Source organism: Manacus candei, unplaced genomic scaffold, assembly GCF_025592945.1.
Source record: "Manacus candei isolate 608988 ecotype Guabito, Panama unplaced genomic scaffold, ASM2559294v1 h1tg000023l, whole genome shotgun sequence".
Taxonomy (NCBI): domain Eukaryota; kingdom Metazoa; phylum Chordata; class Aves; order Passeriformes; family Pipridae; genus Manacus; species Manacus candei.
This window is the reverse complement of record NW_026138071.1, coordinates 6,299,787-6,321,838: the sequence shown is the minus strand read 5'-3', so window position 1 is coordinate 6,321,838 and position 22,052 is coordinate 6,299,787. Positions and strand designations below refer to the sequence as shown.

The window sequence follows — 22,052 nt, the reverse complement described above, 5'->3', positions numbered from 1 at the left end:
TTCACCAATGTCACTATTAAACTTAATGACCTAAGCTGGGAGCTTTGACTTTTTTCCAGCCAAAGAACAAGCAGCCATCCCATTTGCAGGAAAATTTCAGAGTCGTGACTTGAGGCAGCCCCTTGTCTCATGCTCTTCCCAGCACAGCTGGGGTGCCAGGCATGCTGGCTTTCCCACAAACTCAAAAGCCAGTGGGAAGCATTACAGATGCAGTGAGTTAACATGTCTGTATGTGGGTTCTCTTGCTCAGCACTCAGAAACTACCCAGAGCTGGCTCCACTTGGGCTATGTGCAGCACGTCTGCCTGTGCTGCCAGGCAGCCCACCCATACTCAACCGGGAGAAGCGATGTTCTGGACCACGTGAACCTGTGTATCCATTTCTGTACAAAAGATCATCTGTGCCAGCACTCTGCCCCTGCCACTCCACGGTAAAACTTGCTTGTGTAGTACATCTATGCTCTTTGCAGTCCCAGCTGCTGCTGCTCCTCGCTCAGCAGTGGAGACGAAAGGAGCTCTGAGCAGTGCTAGCTGAGGTCGGGTGTTCACTGTCCTCCCTGCCTCCTCCTCTTCCTCTGCCCAGTTTGAACTTAGTGACATGAGATTTTCATGGGGATCTGTGACTCCCTGACTGTTCATGTGGTCAGGTCTCTCCTCTGAGAGACTTCTCTTTAGCCCTGCAGATTTTGGGGGGCTGCACTAGCTTGAGCCAAAAGGCTAGTCTGTCCCATTGAGAGGCCAGGCCAGTGGAAGTGATTCATCAAAAGTAATACTCTCCTATGAAGAAGGTCTGAGACTGTTGGGGTTGTTCAGCCTGGAGAAGAGAAGTCTCCGGGAATACCAGCTTTCTATTACATAAAAGGGCCTACAAGAGAGATGAAGAGGGACTTTTTACAAGGGCATGTAGTGATAGGACAGAGGTAATGGCTTTAATTTGAAAGAGAGTAGGTTTAGATTAGATATTAGGAAGAAATTCTTTACTGTGGGGGTGGTGAGGCACTGGAACAGGTTGCCAGAGAATTTGTGGATGCCCCATCCCTGGAAATGTTCAAGGCCAGGATGGATGGAGTTTTGAGCAACCCAATGTAGTGGAAAATATCGTTGCCCACAGCAGAGGGGTTGAAACTAGATGATCTTTAGGGTCCCTTCCAACCCAACCCATTCTGTAATTCTATGAACACCACAACTGAATTTAATTCCTCATTCATTATAGTTTTGTGCAACTGTGATGGATGCAGCAATTCCAGCTCCCTAGAAGATTTGCAGTGAGTTCTTCACTGTGGATCAGCTATTCTCCCTCTCTTTATCCTTCTCCCAAACCTGGCTGCTTCATGCAGGGTCTTTTGATTACAACTGAGCAAAGCCAGCTTTGGAGATTGAAAGTTCTGCTGCTGACTGCCAGCATGGCCCGAAGCCTCTTGTTACTCCTCCCTGGGTTTTAGTTCCACTTCTGCAAGTTCAGGATAAAACCTCTCATGGATAATTGCAGTGACAACAGATCTTGAAACACTGGAGTGCTGTCTGTGCAATCCAATGTCTCCTCCTCTGCAGTACAGCCCTTTTCTCCTTTTGCTATCCAGCCTGTGGGTGTGTAGGAAAGATTTAGGAACTATGAAATGTTCAGTCATGGGGAAAGGGCAGGACATTAGGTGCACTCAGATCACAGAGTTGTTTTTTCCAGCTAATATAACGCACACGTTGTCTGTACATTGTTTGGTGACAGGCCAGGCAGCCTTAGCTAGCAGAAGGTTATACTGTAGGTCCTACACTAATTCCAATTGTTTCTTTCTCCAGTTTGACCCCCACGTTTTGCTTTCACTGGCAGAGGAGCAGAGGTTTGAAAGACAAGGTACTTACTAAAGAGCAGATGTTCTGAAACAGAGCTCCTTCAGTTGTCTTTGAATGTCTCATGTCCACTGGGTAGCCAGGGTCATTTGTCCAGGAGGCCAGTTTATACACCCTGTCACTGGAGGTGCTCAGCAGAACACTTCCTCTGGCACTGTGGAGCCTCAGAGCTGGAGAAGTCACCAAATCTGCAGAGATCTGACTAACATCAAACAGGGAATACACACCTGCGTCAGCAACTGCACAGCTGTTTTGTGTGATCTCCTCTCTACCAAGTCATTAAGGGATTTAGGTAGCAATTTGCCTAGATAGAGGTATCTGTGGCAATTTGAATGGGTAATCTCATGGAAGAACTGGTCTTTCCAATATGGAGTCAGAGGTCACAAGTGCTCCTTTGTATGTATAGCTCCCTAAGTACAGATCATTTTGTTGTTGTTACCTTCACTTGAGCTGTACTTGATCTGTAATAGTCAGAGTGTCTCAAAGCTGAGCTCTCAAAATACGTCTGTTAACTCAGACACTATTGATCTCTGCAACAAAATCCAGGGGTCCTGATTTTGACCCTCAGCCACTAACATTCAGTAGGAATCTCCTTTTCTTTGGATTTTGCTAGATCCTAGCATGCTCCACAAAAACAATTGGAAGGGACAGACACCATTTCCTACCTCTTCACCCACCATGGAAATAAAACTACAACCAAAATGCAACCAGTCGGCTCCTCATGACCAGCAGGACAGACGGTGTGGCTCCAAGGACCAGAAGCTATGTCCATCTGGGCAAGATGTGCAAAGATGGTCTTTCAACATTGTTCTCCCCCTTGCTCTCAGACATCTAACAGGAGGGCAGGAGGAACTGGAAAGGATTGCTTGGGATTTCTGGGAACCTCCAGTACTGGATTTTTTTTTAAGAACCTGTTGGAAATATGTCAAGAACAGGTTGCAGAGAGATGATCCCAGTTCACAAAGGAGGAACCGATTAAATGCTTCTTGATATCCAGCCAGCCTCAACATCTTTGATTCTGATCTCTTTCATCTGTGCTATATCTGGTCACATCTGTAGGACAAATAATGAGAGTTGGATTAAACTAGAACCTGGTGATGGTGCCAGCATAGGTATTGCTCTGCTGTGAAGCCACCTACAACACAAAGATTTAAGATCAAGAACCAGGAAGGGAATGAGAATTGAAATGGGGATTGTTCATTTGATTAACTGTTCTCTCCACGGTCCATGAGAGGTAAATCCAGAAAGCTGGCATAGAGATTAGCAGAAATGAGGTTATTGAAATGCACAGATAAATGGAATGAGCCTTCGTAGGCCTCAGTTACTGAGTAGGGAGAGTAGCAGCTAAGAGCTGGGCTGTAAATCCTGAGAGATGCCTGCCTGTTAATTAAATGACAGTCCTTGGAGGAGAAAGGAGGGGTTTGCCTCTCTCTCTGTCAAGGTGCAATTAGGGAAAGTCAGCATTGGTAGATTAGGGTGTCATTTGGTGTCAGTAGGACAGGAAACCTTCTCTTGTTAAACATGGAGGAACTCTGCCAGCTAATGAAAACATGTCACAGCCTAGGCTCAGGCACCACCAGATCAGTTCCGAGGGAGAAGTGCGTCCCAGGAGGGCCTGGGGTGGGCTGTGTGTGCAGGGCTGTTGCCATTAGGGTCTGTGTGTGCCATCCTACTTGGGCTCACACAGGGCTGTCCCTGAGCTTGGCATGCTGGGGGGTTTATCCCCAGCAATGCAAAACTAATCCAATCTGCCTCTCCTTGGATCACTGTCTGATGGGGACTGTTGCTTTGTCCATGCCCACCAGTCCTTGCTCTCTGGCTCACCCTGCCTCAGTGCTGACAGCAGTGCACTTCCATGGGGACTAAATCCTTGTGTTCTTTGAAGCTTTTCCCACTCTTTCCCTGGCAGCCAGTCCCTGACGGTATTTGCCTCCACAACAGCAACTGCACTGCAGCTCAGGAGTACAAGAGAGGCAAAGCAGGACCATTCATCCAGCCAACGATTTTTTTGGCACACCATGGCAATCCATTACAGATCAGGAAGTGTCTGCCTGCTGTTTTCAAATCCCAGCTGCCAGAAAGAATAATCAAAAGCATCCAGTATGTCTGACGGCATCTCAGCACAACCGTAGGTAATAACATAAGAAATCAATAGCCAATTAAAACTGATCCACAGCATTTGATCTTTCATAGTGCAATGGGAACAATAATTAATGGAGCTTCCTTGAGACAGTGACAATTCAAGCTTCCTGCCAAGACTAATGTGGTTTCATTTTAAATGAGCTTTGCTTCCTAGAGAAAATGCCAGGCTGAGGTAGCCTGAGGGTATTTTCTAGCCAGGTCACTTGGGCCTTCAGCATTCAAAGGATTTAGGAGACAAAGTCACAACAAAATAAAGAGAAACTGAGAAATGAGGTGTCTTCAGGGTCTTAGTCTTCATCTGTATCGATCCAATTCTCAAAAGAAAAGCAGATGTTTTCATTCAGGTCTGCATAGTTCCTCAAGGTACAAAGCAGGAAGAATTTTTACAGCAGCAGTAGGGAATCAGTTTTGAGGAAACACCAAGCTCATGTGTTGGCTTGATGACACCCTAAAGACAGAGCACAAGGCAAAGAAGTTCAGCAAATGTCTGGAGGAGAGACTTGACACCAGCACACGCAGCAAATGTGTGTGGCTTTGACACCCATGAGAATATACAGAAGTCTTCCATGCCTTTCAACTTGATGCACTGCTTGCCACGCTCTTCATGCACTTATTACCCAGTTTGCCTGTAAACTGGAGCTACCAGGAGCTAATTGAAGTGACCAGATCCAGGTCCTACCTTCACAGCCAGCAGTCAGGATAAAATCAGGCAGCCAGTTCACTGTTTTTTCGCTGTGAACCCTGGTTTGCACACATTCAGCCAAATGTGCATGCTTGCAAAACCACTGAGCAAATCATTGATCTGTCAGGTGTAAAGAGGGGTTTGGAGACAGGAACAGTCCCCACAGGTCATGTTATGGGGCTCTCAATCCAGCTGGGCAAAGTCTGTTCCTGAGAGCAATTATTGCAGGCCTTGTAGCTGGGCCGGCACCAGGAGGAGCAACGCTGCACAGCTGATCTGACAACCAATCCTTGGCCGCTATCCAGGAACAGCGGATGCTCGGCAGAATCCAGACAGGCCACCCCTCTGTTCCTGAAAGATGGGACCTGTTTTTATCTAATGCTGCATTGATTATTCCATAAGAGAGTGGGGCAGCTGGCGTGCGTGCATGGGTGCTGCTCTAGCCAGCGGGCGTGTCTGCAGAGGCTCAATGTGCCCACTGAACTCCAGTGCAGCTCTGGCAGCTCTCTGCAGAGTGAGCATGTTGGTGCTGAGCAGAGCCACAGGGTTTGGACCTGCCTCTGAACCCTCTCCCTTTTAGCAGGGAACAAACTCAGCTTCCAGCAGAATCAGAGCAGCACCTGGCCTTTCACACGTGTCTGTTCAGCTCCACACTCCTTCACCACGTCTATCTCCATGCGGGGTCCCACTGTTGCAACAGGGCTCCAGAGATGTATTTTGTCCTGAGTAACCATATGGTGCTCTCTGCTCCAGTGGATCAATGTGTTTAGCATTTAATGAGGGCAATGTAATTAACATTTTCTGAGGGAAAAAAAATCTTTTGCCTTGTGAATTGCACCTTGTGCTTTCAAGTGTGATACGTTATAATCAGAATGATGGTTCCCTGTCACTAAACTCCATGCTGAAATGAAGTGTCTGGTGTCCCTGGGTTAAGTTTCCATACGTAGGCAGAGGCAGAAGCACTTACCTGCCTGTCATAGCTTCTACACTATGGCAGGAAATTCCCTTGTAGGCAGCTGGTAGGATCTCCCATGCCAGCTGCACAAATTGTGCTATCTACTAAAGGATGAAAAAAAGTCAGCTCTTTGCCAGGCTGTGTTTTTCCAACTGCCTTCTGTCCCATTGCTCCTCCTACTACTGCCTGCATCCCCACAGACACTTTACTCCTGGAGGTAGGAAGCTGTGGTCCATGGCATTCTGTTGTGGCTGTACCAAGAGAATTCAACTCTGTGGTCAAAGATGAGATCACAGGAGGTCACCCCCATGCAGTGATGGAGCTGCTTTTGGTGTGTCCCCCGCTCTGTGGGGAGCCAGCAGCAGACATAAGGGGAGATTAATATGAAACCACATTAATCCAGCTCTGGGATCACTTCTTAGAGACTGACTGATGACGGCTACCTACCGGCAGAGCCATCTTTCAGATCCAGAATACAATAGTCTATAAGGAAGAATTGCAAACAGGCCCATGGGCAAAGTTGCTAAACTTAATTATTCCTGGAAGTTTTTCCCTGAAACAGAGCTTTTTTTCCTGCACCAAGATCCACCAATGGCAGCCATAGCCTGAGTCCCTCTGTCTCATGGCAGAGCTGGATCCATAATACCCTTGTGACTGTGCAGTGTTAAGTAGAAATTGTTCAGTAATATTAAATAACTCCAGGGATCCTATGCCTAATAGTCCAGCCAACACTTTACCTTCTCAGCAAACAAGCTCACAGCAATGACATTCAGGCCGTGTGGAGTGAGCAGTCATCACTACCTGCTGAATGCAGAGAAGCCTGAAGAGCTGAAGGTCCAGACACTTCACTCTGCTCAAGTGGGACAATTCACTCTGCTCAGCCACAGCCACATCATGGACCTCTCTGCATCATACAAGGCTCTTCTGAAGACCTTTGCTGCAGGCTTAGCCACTCTTGGTTCCTTTCACTGCTGTCATACTTGTCAGCTCAGCATTAGTGGATCCCACAGGTGCAGGTAAACTCTTACCTGCTCCATTAACCACCGTCAGCATTCACTCAGCTGGATATCACAGCTCATAAAGGCCTTCAGCACTGGTGGAAGAAGCTTGTATACCCAGAGTAGGAAGGAAAAAGTTTTGCTCTCTTAGAGATCCTAGCTAGTAACAGATCAGAAATGATAGACCCTTGTCCTTTTGGCTTCTACCACCCTAATTAATTTTGAAATCTCTCCTCCTTCTGTGGGAGAGGTGAAGGCCTTGCAGGCTGGTGAGACCTGTGAGGACAGCGTAAGGAGCAGAGAGGAGAGGCTGCAGCACCCAAGATGGAAGGCTTCTGGGAATCTCACAGAAATCCTGGATTTGCAATGAATGATTTTATCATGGCTGTGCAGGACAAAGCGGCCAAACACAGGCTGCACCACAGTGTATCCCAGGAATACATTTATCCCAACAAAAGGCTAGCCAAAGAGCACCATGAGCATCTTCTGCCTGACATCCATGGGATGCCTTCCTACACATCAGGAGGGAAAGATGCCCACACCTCGCTCCAATGAGGGAGTAGAAAAAATCACAATGCACATGCTGACCTGTGACATCAGAGGCACTCTCAGGTCCATTAACTTAGCCTGTGTGCCCTGTATTTCCCTGAGGGATGTTAAGGGTGATCCGTGCTCACCTTTGTGTCTCTCCTAACTGGTTCCTAATCCTCTTAGGGGAAGAGTACTGAGGTGGCTGGAGCAGGATGAAGGAGGAACTGGGCTCAGACAGGACCTGCATCCCTTAGAAAATGAAAAAATGTGAAACTATTCTCATTTTTCCCTACAGAATTGCATTTGCTAATAAAAGCAGAGATGGAGGCACTAATTCTACCTTCAATAAGCAAATGTCATGTTTTGATCATTATTGAATAAAGCGTTTTGATTTAGCATTTAGAGACGACTGCTCATGCTGAGTATTTTAAATTCAGTGTCAGATTTTAGAATACAACATTTTAAAAATATTCAAGTCCAAATGAAACATTTTCACCTGTCTGAAAATACATATGTATTATTCCCTTCTGGGGTACATTGTGACTTTTTCAGATCTCACTCCAAGCAAGCGTGAAGACAGATTCCCAAACCCTACACAGAACAGGGCTGTTGTCCAGCTTTGCCTTTAAAGGAGTGTCATGGGAATGGCTGAGGATCCAGCATGACTGCACAGGCAGTGTTTTGGTCAAAGTAACATTAGCTATGGTATAGCAAGGTTCAGAATGCAGACATGAAGCAATGACTGTCTTCGTATAAGCACTCTGAAATGGAAGCCACATGCTTTTTTCCTTTTCACCATGAGTATTCAACTCCATAGACTTCTGTCAGGGAATATCTGGAAACCTAAAGGTAGAAAAGACTCATAAAATCACCCAGAGATGAGGGTGTGCATTTAGCCAGTGCTCTGTTCAATCTAGCTTGAAATGATTATTTACTCCCTTCTTTTAAAGACCTTGGAGTATCTGTCATGCACACAATGAGCGTCTTTCACCTGTTGTGCACAAAGCCTTTTCAAGATGTGGGGTGTTGCTGTGATCTCCGTTTCAAATTTGATGAAAAAAGGCTCCAAGAGGATCTATACAATCCTAGCTACAAAATAAGGAGGGGGAAATTTAAGAGAGCAAAAGGATGTGTTAGTACTGCCTCCAAGCCCTATCCCTCCTTTCCTGGCACAGTTACAGGTAGACTCACAAGTGGGGAATGCTGCTGGAAAGGCATGATTCAGAAGCAAGGCTTGCTTTTTCCAAGAAGAATCTCATTTATTGCTCCCTGCATAACTAGAGACTGCCCTTTAATCCTCTGCTTTATCGTGCACTGTGAATTAAATAGCACGGGAGTACAAGAGCCCTTAAGGGCACAACATCCATTTTGCTGTAGCTGTCCACAGCCAGCTGGGTTTACGGGAGTACTTCAGTTTACGTTTTATCTGTTGCCCGAGCAAGGATTTCTTAGGGTTTCATTTTATGTATTTTCACTGTTATTTCTTCTTTTAGTTTTTTAGTGGTTTTTGTCGCAGTTTTGAGGCAAGGAGTAAAAGTACTAGTCTGGGCAGCGCAGGAGAAATTAGTAGTGGTTGATATTTCATATGCTTACAGCTGCAAGTATTGTGGCATCTCTAGAGCAAGGGTGTTGCTGTGTGCAGCTGCTGGGGTCACCTCAGCTCCTCTGTCACAGACAGCATCCTGCAGACAGGCTGTGCTAATGTCCCATTGCAAACAAACCATGTGGGAGTGCTGAATGAAAAGTAATTTCCTGTCCACTGGACATCTCCTGTCAGATCCTTAATTTTGCCAGACTTTCCTCATTTTGGGTCTTACCAGCTCATCCCTACAGGGCCCAGTCAGTGTGTTGCAGAGGAGTACGTGGGTCGGCAGGGGACATGGCTGAGGATGTTTGCCCTGGGATGGAGGCAGCAGCTCGCAGAGAAGATGCATCTACCTTGCAGCCATAAAAGCTCCCGAAATGCTTCTACAACATGCTGTCCCCAGCTCCCACAAGCTCCACAAGCCCCATGACAGGCAGTCCTACCTGTCAACTCAATTCATCCTGCTGGATAAAGCATTCGTCCTCCCACAGCTACAAATGCCATGTCTGTGGGATGAACTGGTCCTGCTTCCAAGAGGAGCCCATAGCATTCTGTGCACACAGGAATCACTGCTGCATACTTGTGTTACATGAACTCATGACGTGCTGCAGCATCACAACCTGGCAATTGTTCTTTGCCACATAGCTCAGCAGCATCCTGCAAAATCACCGTGCTGCCTGGGGGAGAGATGCTGCCAGCTGCCACACCAAGCACTGCCAGCAGTACTAAAGGAGCTGCCTCCTCTCCCCAGCCCCCCACGCTCTGCTCCATGATCACTCGCCTGGTGGAGCAGCAATGTGGGGATTCTCTGAGATGCCAGCGCTGGATCCATCTCCCACCAAGCAGGACTCCTGCTGAGTCTGGGGGTGGGTGTTAATGGCTGCAGAGAGCTGCAGGGACACAGCTAATCACCCGCCCAGATGGGACCTGCTGCTCCCATGGCTCTGCCAGATGGAGCGGAGGAAGCAGGGAGGGAGAAGGGCTCTTTCTGCATTTCTGGGGGACCCTGGCCCACTAGGGGTTGAGGAAGCTTTGAGGAACAGCTGCCCTTGAACAAGAGGAGATAAGCTGTAATAAACACAAGGTTTTCTGGTTAGTCATCAATTGAAGGTTGTGGACTGGCCTGTTTGTGCTGTAATGACCCAATGGAGTTGTGGCCCCTGTGGCCTGAGGAGATCCAAGCGTGGCACACACATGCTGCAAAAGCCCTGTGACAGTGAAATCTTGTTACGGTGAATGCACTCAGAGAGCAGAAGGTGTGTTTTATCTTCCCCAGACCCATGGATTCCATAATGGCACATGCCATCCAGTGATCAACAGCACTCTAACAGTTAGAATCCAGCCATGCAGACATCCCAGTTCTGCCAAGACAAAATACAGTCCAGATTCATACATAATCAGTTCTTAAGATACTAAAAAAATGTGCATTGAAAATGATTGATAAGAAAATGCCTGATTATAATCAGCTAATTATTTTTCCATATGTTAAGCATTCATTTGAGCTCTAATCATTATGAATACATTTTCAGTTTATACTGTCTCTCATTCAGTGCTGGCAGTTGCTAAGTTTGCTCACCCTCCTAGTACAGTTCAAGTGTTATTCAGAGCAAATCTTTGCTAGATGTCTTGTGACCACTGGTCAAGCATCTTGCAACTGCCAGAAATGTCTAAAAGACAGCACCAGAGGTTCTAAGTCATTCGCTATGAACTACTCCTATATGCAGGGTAGACTGTCCACTAAGCTCTTGAAGCATTCTGGGGACAAAATTTATGTTTTGGAAAGTGGAGATGGCAGTTATGAAGGAGTCTATACTTCCTCTTCGATTTCACCAGAAAGCAAAAAATCCCTGAAAATCTGAATGTAGCAGTAGTTTGTATGGAAAGTGACTGTTTGATGAAAGCATTCCTGAGCTGAAGAAAAGTAAGATGTGAGGATAATGGACTCCAGAAAAGCAGTGGCAGCAGCCTCAGGGGACCAGAGCAGGGAGCATCTCTTGGGAAGAGAACTTGAAGGATAAAAGAGCTGTGAACAGCTCACAGCTGCCAAAAGGATGATACTGAAGGCACAACAGCAAACTGTGCCTGTGCAGGGGAAAGCTCAGAAGCGTGGGAAGAGAGCACTGAAGCTATATCAGGAACTCTTTGAGGACCCAAAATCAGAAGCTGCAATCACACAAAAGGCAGAAAGAATAACCTTCAACTAATGAAAAGTCTCTAGAAATCACACAGGCATGGGCAGCTATCAGGGTTGAACCCCAAGATGACCATCCAGGAATACAAAAGGCAAAAAGAAATGAGTCCATAAGCATATGTAAAGAAGAAGAACAAGGCAAGTCTAAGAGCTCAAGTAATATTTGATACACAGAGGGCCAAAGAGTTAAATGTTGCCTTTGTTTCAGTCCTGAAAACTTAGCTAAAATAATTTTAATGCGGAGAAGGAAGCCCAGGGCAGAATCAGAAGAGAACAGCCTCAAATGAGTTAGCTCTGTCATTGTCAGCGTGTCCTAATGAACTTCAGAGGAAGCTGCAGGAACAGTCTCTGACCCATGAGCATTTCATCATCAGGAACTTGGGGAGGATGCAGGAGGTGCCAGGCAGCTGGGGAAATGCAAGCAGAGTACCTATCTTTAAATATAACCTCTATCATTAAAGAAAATAGGAATTGAGGATGAAGGAAATGAAGGGCAAATCAGCTTAACTGATTCATAGAAAGATAGTGGAATATTTTTTTAGCTAACCAACTGATGAGCATGAGGGTATAACCATTTGTGATTTGGAAGGATCATTGTACTAGTGGCTAAAGAGAAAGCAGTTAGGTTGTTATGCTGTGATTTGGGCAATGCTCTTGATTCCTTGCCTTTAGATTCTCCTAAATAAACAAGAGAAATGTGCTCTAGATTACATAATTATAGTGCAAGTGTACAGCCAGTGGAAAAACTGCTTTCTCAGTAGCTGTCAGTGGTGTACTGTAAACTGGGAACCCATTTCAAGTAGAGACTGTTTTGGACTCTGCTCTCTTCAATATTTTTATTAATGACTTAGATAATTAAAGAGGAAGTGCTGTTATAAAATTCACATATGACACCAAGATTGGAAAGGCTGCAAGCACTTTGGAGGATCAGATCAGCATTTGAAATTTTAAATGATTCTGGCAAATTGGAGGAATCAACAAGATGTAATCGAATAAAGAGAAGTGCAAACACAAGCTGGACCAGGCAGTCACATTGCTGAAGACAGGAATTCTGTGACATATCAATTTATTTCATCAGGGAATCAAAAGGCAGGTGGTGTGTACAGTGTAGATTCTGCACCTCCATGATCTAGGGACTGCACCCTCCTGGGGAGTTCACATGAAGAAAAAAGGGGCATGAAATGAAGAAGTTCTGGAGATCATGAACAGGAATGAGGAGAAGAAGGACATTACCTCATTCCCAACCTGGCCAGCTCTGAGGTTCACACCTCTCCTCCCAAATCAGCCCAAGTGAGAGTCCCATTGGTGCCATGACATTATTTTCAATTATGAAACTATCTCTCCCCACTCCTTGGTTTACCCTCTTCCCTGTTGCCTGAAGAGCACAGCTCTATAGCCTTGATTATCATCCACAGGAGGATTGTATGCTAGGTTGTTTAAAGAACATGTCATGCTGGAACTCACCTGCTCACGATGTTGGGGAATGCCAGATACTAGGTATCCCTTTCCCTGCCCGTATTTCCTGGAACAGATCCCTCTGGCTCTCTTTTCCTGGTTTATCATGAGCCACTTTCCTGCTCTTAGGTCAAGATAAAAGGTGACTAAGGATGGAGCAAATAGGATGAGATTAAGGCAAAGAGATAAGTGAGGGCTGAGCTGCTGGAGTTTTGGAAACAAAAGTGGAGAAACTTGAGATTGTCACAAAAGATTAAAGAATTTGCAGAAAGGGAGGGAAGTGTTTGTGTATGTCAGTAGAGAGAAAAGCTGGCAATGAGAAGTGTTGTCTCCCAGAAAGCTTGGTTTACCTTGGCCTGAGTCACCACTGCTGTGGATGCAAACATTAAGCTTTGATCACAGCTGCCATAATCTTCCCCTGACACCCAGTAATGAAAGCAACAGAAACAGGCTAAAGCATGGCAGCTGTCTGGCTGAGATGAAACTGCATTTGGAAAGGAAAACAAAAGAGCAAAGTGCTGCTGAAGGTGGAAACAAGAGGTGACAACTCAGGTGGCAAGAGAGGGCCTTTTTGAGAAGGTAACTGGCTGGAATGGACTCTGATTTTTCCTCCAGCAGATAATAAGAGTGTCAGTGCAGGGATAATGTACCACCCACTGTCAGCAGAAGCCCTGTTTTGGTGGGTTTTTTGTGGGCAAAGAGGTGAAACAGTTCCTTTCCCAAGAATTTACCTATTTCTTTCAAGAAAGTGCATGGTAAGTGTTGGAATAAGAGGAAAGTTTTAATTAGAGACTGAAAGTCCTGGTGAAAAGATAACTTGGTGTCGGAGTCTGACCATGTTTAGGAGGTCACTGCTTGTCATTTCTGGGAAACTGCTGCTCCAAAATTGCCTTAGATTGGAGGTTCACAACTCCCTGGTTAACCTCACAGTTGATGGTACACCAGCTGATTCCCCCTTCCTTACCCAGAGACATAAACACAGTTGTCCCTGTTACATCTGCCATTTCTCTTGATCAGTTTTGTCACATTGCTGATCCAATGCTGATCCAATCCCTTCTAAACCAAGGAATTCCAGCTTTCTACAACTTTCAGCTCAAGGAATTTTGTCCAATGCTGGTCCAGCTGGGTCTCTACACAAGAAAATGGGAATGAGAACAGCACATCATCAGTGTCCACATTCCATGAGAGTTTTATTTCACCAGCACCACGAACTAAGGATTTCATAAAACAGGCAACAGTCTGGACCAACAAGTTCCATGTAAAATTTACAGAGATTTTCCTTCTGAAGAGGATGATTTTCACAGAGGATCAATTGAGAACAGATTTTGTGAAACAGAAGAGGGTGAGGTAAACTGGGAAGGAGTGTAAAAGGACCAGGACACTACCAGAATCCATCTTAAACTCTCTATGTGTTGAAAAGAGAGAACTGCACAGAGAGAGAAGTTCACACCAACCTGCAATCTTACACACCCTCACAGAGGATTTGACTTATGGAATAATTGGCTTTAGCTGGACACGTCAAGTTGAATACAGTTCTTCCTGAAGGATTTCCCACTGAATTCTGGCCTTAAACTTGAAAGTTTCACTTCTGTCAACAAGAATGATCTTTGAGGGAGGGGTTTTTTTGTTAGGGGATTCACAGAGCTGAATGTAGAAATTCCAATCCTAATTTATCTAAGGCAGACAAAATTTGTTTCAATGGGAGCATTAAGCATCCTGCAGCTTGATATAAAGGGACAGACTCTTGCTTACTCTTGGCATTTACTCTTGCAAATGAATCACTGTTACTTCCGCCTCCCTGCCCACCCCTCCACTTGGTTTCTTCTTAATTTCACAGCTTCCTGAGCTTGACACTGGGAAATCGATAAGTAATTTAGAGCCCAGTAAATACAGACGAAAACAAGTTATTTTGTACTTTTATAAATATTTGGAAACCAGAATTATCTAAGAAAGCAGGTGCTCAGTTGACTCAGCAACCCATCCATCAGCATCACACAGTTAATTGCATAAGATCATAAACATTTATAATTAGAAGGCAAACAAACAAGAATTTTATAAACAGCCCTCTTGAATCAGGCTGCGCATTAAATATTTGTGATAAGGTAATTAAGAATAGATTTACAATCCTGGCTCAGTGTTTAATACTTCGTAGAATGGATTTGATTCTATGAAGAATGTTCTACAGCCAAAGAGAAAGCATTTGATTTCAAGTCTTTTATCCCAGGCTTAAGGTGGCCTCTGAGAAACACTGGCTCTCTCATTGATCAGAGTGAAATTTCATTCATTACAGATCAGACAGCTCATTTAAATATATGTCTAATGTCCCTTGTCATGGGCTGATCCACTTCAGGCCTGCTTCAAAGCTCCATCTCCTTGGCTGGATCTGCAGGCTTTCCCTAAGTCCTGCGTTTAATTGTTGATGCTTTGATCAGACCACGTCAGAATTCTCAACCATGTTTCAAAGCAGGGGGGGAAAACCACATTTTTCTATTATGATGTCATGGTGTTTGGTTATGAAAAGCCAGCACCACTGCAGGATTACAGCTGTGTAATCTCAACGGCCTATGGGAACCAGAGAGTAGAGCTCTCTCATACTGTACTGCCCTATGCCATGCCCTGTCCCAAAACAGTCAGATCTGCATACTTAAACTATCCAATGTAATTACTTCTACAGCCAGGGAGCAGGCTTGGCACCCCATTTCAATGAATGTGAGAGTCCCCCTGAAGCTAATCTGTGATCCAGTCAGCAGGGCTCCTAGTTATGCTTAAAACCAGGCAGGCTAGAAACTCAGTCTGTACTGAAGCAGTGATTTAAACTCTCTAACATCAGATGCAGACCCTGAGAAATGGGGTGGCTGCATCCCATCAGTGAGTAATGAGGAGATCAGCCCTAAGGGTAAGATGACCTTCAGGTATTTGGGGTTTTGCTGTAGCACGGGTTTACTCCAGTATTATCTGCCATCAAAAACTAGAACAATCCAGGAAAGACAGGTGGTGGCTAAAGCTGTAGCATTTGATTCATTGGGAATAGCCATAAACCACTTTATTCTGTGGTGACTATCATCTCTCCACACATTGTTGGTCAAGTCAGCCCCTTTGTTTAGGCATGATTTTGATTCTTATTTCTTGTGGGTCTTTTGTTCTTGTACTTTTACACTTGCAACAGGCAGGTAAGAGAGCTACTCTTCCTAGAAATGTTTTCGATAATCTTGATCTTGATTGAGAATGGTGAAGCCATAGTCATTAAGAACAATGAAGGTGTCCATGTGCTAACTCACCCAGTCCTGCCTGCTGGTCTGGCTTTAGTTGCATGGAATAAAAAGGCACTTTCCTAAGAGACAGATGGCTGCAAAACAAGGAGACTCAGACCCCCCTCATTCCACATAAATCCCATTGTCTAGCAAAGCCTGTGGGATAAATTACAGCGTGCCAGCTAATCTACATGAGATGTTGCAGCTTCCTCCAGCCCGAGTGGAGAAGAACACCTCTGTGTTGCAGCCACTGCTGGACCTAGTGCTTCCTAAGGGTCTAGCCAGAGCCTGGCAACTTAATAATAACAGAGCTTAGTACTCGAGTACTGTCGTCATCTAAACAACTAAAATTATTTAATTCCTTATTCATCTGGCAAGGTTGGGGAGGATGATGGAGACAGCTGGGAGATGAGATAACTGCTGGGTGGAAGGGCCTGAGCTGCTCATTCTTTTTTGAATGTGGAGACCATTAGAAGTCAGGTGTCGTGCAGCCCAGTGCCACCCCCAGACATCAGCTCTGGTGAATGCAGGTGGGCAGCAGGACACACTCAGTGCACACACTGTGAGCACACACTGTGTGAGCTCATCTGCCCTTTCTGTCAAGTGTGCTGAGTTCCCCCTTGAGACAAAGCAATGACGTACAGCGAGGTACCTGCTCTGCAAATGAGCAAAACTTTGCCTTGGATAACAAACCACTTACGGGAATAGACGGACCCTTTTTTTTGGCTTGATTGCTGCCTCTGGCCTGCACATGTGTGTCTGCTCTGCTGCTGTGTGTGTGGGGAGAGACACGGGCTGTGCACACACATGGTGCTGGAGCAGCAGCCGTCACTGGAACATCGGATCCAGTTACACCCCCTCCAAACACACGCCGTTAGCTCAGTGAATCATGCCTATGCATCATGAAAAATTAGTCCAGCAACTGAGGAACCTCAGGCATTTATTGGTAAACAGATACTCTGTTGCTGTAAGAGCATAACTCACTGTGCTGCATTTACGATCCTTTTATAGATGGCTGAGATAAAACTGTAATCCTTTTAATTCAGGGGGAAAAGGGATCCAGGAGAGGAGGAGCACCAGTGCTCTGACTGTCGGTAATTAAAATACAGGATTTATATGGAGTAAACACTGGCTGAGGGAGAGCTGAGATTAACCAGCTAGCTGGGGAAAGGTGCTGGGGTAGGTTTGTGGTTCTTTCTAAAGTTTTGTTTCTGTTTTATGTTTATTTCTTTCCCACTTCCCTCCAGGTCTAATAATACACGAAGGGCCCTCGGTTTACCGGATTTTTAAACGGTGGCAGGCGGTCAATCAGCAGTGGAAAGTGCTGAACTATGACAAAACAAAGGACATGGAGGAGCAAAAAACAGGGACCAGGACAAATCAGCGCCCCTCCTCCCAAACCACCCACTCGTCCTCCACTGGTGGTACAGCCACTAACTCCGCTCCAGCCGACAGCGGGGCACGGGCTGCCGGCCATGCCACAGGCACCCTCTCTGACCACCACTGTGCTTATACCATCCTGCATATACTCAGCCACCTGAGGCCTCACGAACAGAGGAGTCAGTCTAGTAGTAACAGAGAGCTCGTCATGAGGGTCACGACGGTCTGAGCCGAGGAATTCAGGAGGCCTTAACATGAAGCGGAGGAGACAAAGAACTCATAAAGCAGAGGAGCATGGTGTGCCTTTTTCTTTCTCTTTCCTTTTCTTTTTTCTCTTTTTTTTTCCTCCTCTCCTTTTCATTTTTCAGTAACTGCACAAGATATAAGAGGCGGCACCTGGCCAGCTGAGGAAAAAAGCAGGTGGAGGGAGAGCTGCACACTCATGCTAAAGAGGTTAATGTTTTCCAGCCTGTTTAAAAAAAAAAAAAAGAAAAAAAGAAAAAAAACCTACAACACAAATCACAAAAAAAACAACAAAACAAGTGCAATACAGACTACAAACTGAGTAGGCAGAGTTCTGGGGAAGCAGAGGAACAGATGGTTTAGCATGTCTTACAAATCCTATTACCTGGAATAGGTAACGCTCTGTACACACCCCCCGTACACACACGCACGAGCACACAAACACACACACATAGTGTGAGATTTATAAAAACATGGAAGGGAACGAAATATTTGGAGTGTTTTTATTTTCCAGACTGTGATTAACCAGGGCTATGAGTTGTTTTGTTTCATTAGTCACTGGAGCTTTGTTTGATTTACCATGGGGTACCTGAAGTTAAATGGCTGGGGATTTTTCAGTATTGATTTACAGAAGGAGAGATTGAAACATCTCACCAAAATCTTAAAAAAATACAGACATACGCAAATTTCACCAAAAATCCTTTTTTTTTTCATAATGTTCCTGACGAGGGGTTTGTAAGGGTAGAACTGGGAGGGGGGAGGGTGCTCTGTGACCTTTATTCGACGTATAGGCATTTTTGGCAAATTTTGTACAAACGTTCCGCAGGTGTTTCAAGCACAAGTACTGGTGTGATTCATGCCTTCATAACCCCAAATCCAGCATCCAAATCTTGCCACTCACACACATCATTTTCCATACAGACATTCCAGGTTAATTTCCTTCCATTTTACTCCAATCACAAGATGACCCATCCTCTGTGGGTGTCTGCTCCCTTGCCAATTCAGACACTCATGCATTAGAGATGTACTTTTTTTTTTTTTTGTGTCTGTATCCCTGCTGCTCAATTTGCAACAGTCTCACTCAGTCTTGTAGGCTGATCCTTTCACATCCAGTCTGTTAGTTTATTACGGAGTCTATTCCATTCAATCATCCAAAAGAGAGTTAGTCTGAAGAGGGAGCACAGTTGCTGATTGACTGTGTAACACTTCTAATAAGTCTCCTTCTCTGGGATATATCCTCGAAGGTACCGGTTGCTCTTCAGGAACATTCTCTTTTAATGCACAATGGCTGAATCATTTGTGGATATTAAAGGGACACTGTCAAGTACTTTTTAATAGTTTTTAGGGTTTGGGCTTTTTTTACTCTCCATTGTTTGTAATATTCTCTTACAAGCTTGAAAATAAAATTTCTTTCCCTACCGATTTTGTCCTTTTCCATTTGGGCACGTATGGTTCTCTCCACTCACTCCATTCCTTTCATCATCCCTCTCCCTCTCCTCCCCACCTTTCTTCTGCAACAGGAGGAAATCCATATTGCTGATTTCCTGCTGAATGTCCTGGCTCTGTGGAGGGTATGTCCCAGCTCTGTGGTGTTTAGCTATTTTGCATCTACCATGAAGAAAGCATAAGAGCAAGAACCTTAAAAACACAGAGATTAGCTAATTGAGGAGCAACAGCTCAGCAGTCCTAAAACAATGAACCTGTGGTGATCAAGCCTGAACCCAGCTCCCCCGAAAATCAAGATAAGCACTTCAGCCAAACTGCATCCATTTAGCAGCAGTGCCGAGCAACGTTGCACAATGGCTGCATTCAACTGCCCTCCATATCATACCAGCACCTCTCACAGCTTCTATTGGAGACAGGGCAAACGTGGGCTACCAGCTCCTTTGGCACCCAGGCTGTCATAGGTCAGGTGTTTCTGGACCAGAGAAGGTGTCAGACTTCAGCCCCTGGGTTTGAGCGCACCAGCCATTCTGCAACGTTGAAGATGGAGGTTAGCGTCTTAAGGCAAGGCCATATTTTTCACCTCAATTACTTGACAGTGTCCCTTTAAATATCAGGATGCAACAGAACAGGTACTTCTGTGGCAGAGAGTGTGGGAGGTGAAACACCATTCAAAAAAGCTGATTTACTGAGGACCCATGTGAAACATGGTTTCTGAGGCCACTGTACCTTTATCTGACCAGATTTACTATCTACCAAAGAGTGCTTTTGGTGGAGAGGAGAAGGGGGTGTTGGTGGGCAGAGGGAAAGGGAAGGGGCAGTTCCAGTCATCTCTGAAAGTAGCTATCCCCAGAAGGAAAGTGTTGCAACTAACAGCCTCTGGAAGAACTGCTTCTGATCCACAGTAGAGAGAAACCTGGCCAAAGCAAGCAAACACAGCAGCCTTTCGCCCCTATACCTGTTCTGGAAGCTGTCCCCATTCCAAGAGATGAGTAATTATGGTGGTTTTGGGAAGGGGAAAGCATATGCAGATGAAAGGACAACTGTAACCCATGATGTTGTTTCCCTCCCTGCCCTCCACTCATTTAATGTGGAGAAGTCAAATTCCTTTAATTTGGCTAATGGCTAAAAGTTTATGAGGTCAGAAGCACAACTTGCTGTGAAAGAGTGGTGTGATCTGGTACTCTGAGCACACAGGACTCTGCATACTCTCACTCCAGCTCTGCCACTGACTCTGTAGCCTTGGGCTGTTTGGCTCAGTCCCCCCTCCACGCAAAGGGGGAATAACAATACGTACCTACCTCACAGGGATGTTGTGAGAACCCACGTTGGTAAAGCCTGTTGAAGTGCTAAGTCTACCACCGGTAGTCACGAGGTGTGTGGTGGGGGTGAGCAGCGCTGCCCTTTTGCTGGTTACAGTCTGAATCACTCAGCAGGAGTTCCATCGGCCTTCTCCTGCTTGGAGATCCTCCTTGATCCGAAGCAGAGGGTGTCGTCCAAGTGCCCTCTCCTCCATTGCATGACATTTTAAGCGGCTGTGAGGTGCAGGGTAGTGACAGACATGAAGTCCTACTTGACCAGGGATTTGCTACAACGTTTTCTATATCTGTGGGGTTTGTTGGTTTGGTTTTTTCCATATATTGTGCTTAGAAATAAACTTTCCACTTAGGGCTGGCGGTTTGGGGTCTATTCTGTTGCATGGCAATGTATACAAGTCTTTTTGTCTGTCTTACTGTGCAAATGATCCCGCAGCCCAATTTCAGAGATGGGTGTGGTCTGAGCCTTGTCACAGTGGCATAAGACTCAAAAGCCTGTCTAGACTGTTTAATATTTAAACAACACTATGAACTTGTCAATTGTATGTGTTCTGTGCAATACAAAGCATGTCATTAGCTGGCTTGATGGGCAGAGGGGCTAATGGATGGTCAAAACTTGTTCAGAGAGCTTCATACACGTGCCAGCACGGAGCCGAAGGGCTGCCACCAGCAAAGCAAACTTGAGGAAGGCATTGGAAACTGTTTTCAGAACAGTTTACTCCAGAACAAGGTACTTCTGAGTTTATGAACTTCTAGGCTGCCAATCTGAGAGAACAAGTGCAAATTTAGTGTGGGGGTTGGGGTTTTGAATTCTCTTTTTCTTTCCTCCCCAAAGTATTGATGGAAGAAACACTGATGAGGATCTCTTCCTTCCATAGCACAGTTCTCTCATCTCCCACAATCTCCCTGTGCCATCCCCTTTGTGCTACTATGCAGGACTTTCAAAGGTGCAAACAGAGACAGTACACTCCTGAGACATGAAAAATAAGTTTTGTGTTGTGGGATTCTAGCTGACAGAAGAGATGGGGCAGAGCTATGCTACAGAAGGCATCTCTTCTTCCCCATGTCTTTCCTCTAGTCTTGTCTGATGGGTCCCTGAAGAGACATTCCCTGTATTTTGTTACAAAGCTGTCAGATCGCCTTCCACTGACAAACAAAGCTTGCAGAATTTGGCAGCTGTTTCTCCCAGTGGAGAAAATTCCAGATCCTATCACTGTGGAGACCCTTCAGTTCCTGGGCTTTGTGGTCCTCTGACATTGTTTGGGGGTGGTCAGTGGGTTCAGCCTTCATCAGAAAATGTGTGTGTATGGTCCTGCTCAATCTTGTGATTTCTGCCAGTCCCCTGATTTTCTGTCAGCTTTGACAGTTCTTTCTGGTAATTCTTTTCTGGTTATGCTCTTCAGAGGTGTTTTGCTCTGTGTCAGTTGCCAATGCTGTTCTTGACTACTGAAACATCAGTGCTGGCCTCCAGCTCCCACAGCTCTTCTATTCTTGCCATCCTGTCTCTTGGTAAATACTCACTGCCAAGTTCAAACTTTCTTCCTCTGTGCCTGCAATGGATCAAGCACGTGCACTAACCCAAGGGTCATCAGAGAACACAGGGACCATTAAGAGTTTGTATCAATAAGTCAAACTCTATAAGCATCAGTCAGTCCTCTTTGGTATGTATTTTCATTGCCAGTCTCAGTGCCTGCTGTTAATTGGTTGCCACAAAAAACCACAATAATGCTAGCAAAACCCATATACCCAGGTAACACTTGGTTTCTAATTTAAAATGTAAGAAATGATGGGCTCCTTTTGAAGTAAATCAGGTATGTTCCCTTTTGTGGTTTCCCAAGCAAGGTGCTGAAGCATGTCTTAGCTTACTATGATGGATGACCCAAGGAAAGAGCAAGTCAGCAGCATAGATTTTAGTTGGGAGAAGTGTTGGCTGTCCTGTTTTTACTCAGGGAGACAGGAAACTACTGCTTATGCTGCCAGGTCCCTGACTCTTCTCAAAGGCCTTGATCCGGCAGCAGTAAAACATCATAGCCAATG

At 45.4% G+C, this 22,052-nt stretch overlaps 1 protein-coding gene across 3 annotated transcripts in view; it reads left to right on the top strand.

The window, feature by feature from the left end:
• The window catches only part of MARCHF4 (membrane associated ring-CH-type finger 4), a 99,459-nt gene extending 81,904 nt beyond the window's left edge, over positions 1 to 17,555 (top strand). For all 3 annotated transcript variants that reach the window (XM_051786959.1, XM_051786958.1, XM_051786961.1), the window contains one exon: positions 16,881 to 17,555. In XM_051786959.1, the coding sequence (XP_051642919.1) occupies positions 16,881 to 17,242 (362 nt within the window). In that variant the 3' untranslated portion in view covers positions 17,243 to 17,555. The remainder of the gene's footprint in view (positions 1 to 16,880) is intronic.
• Positions 17,556 to 22,052: the final 4,497 nt, after the last annotated feature.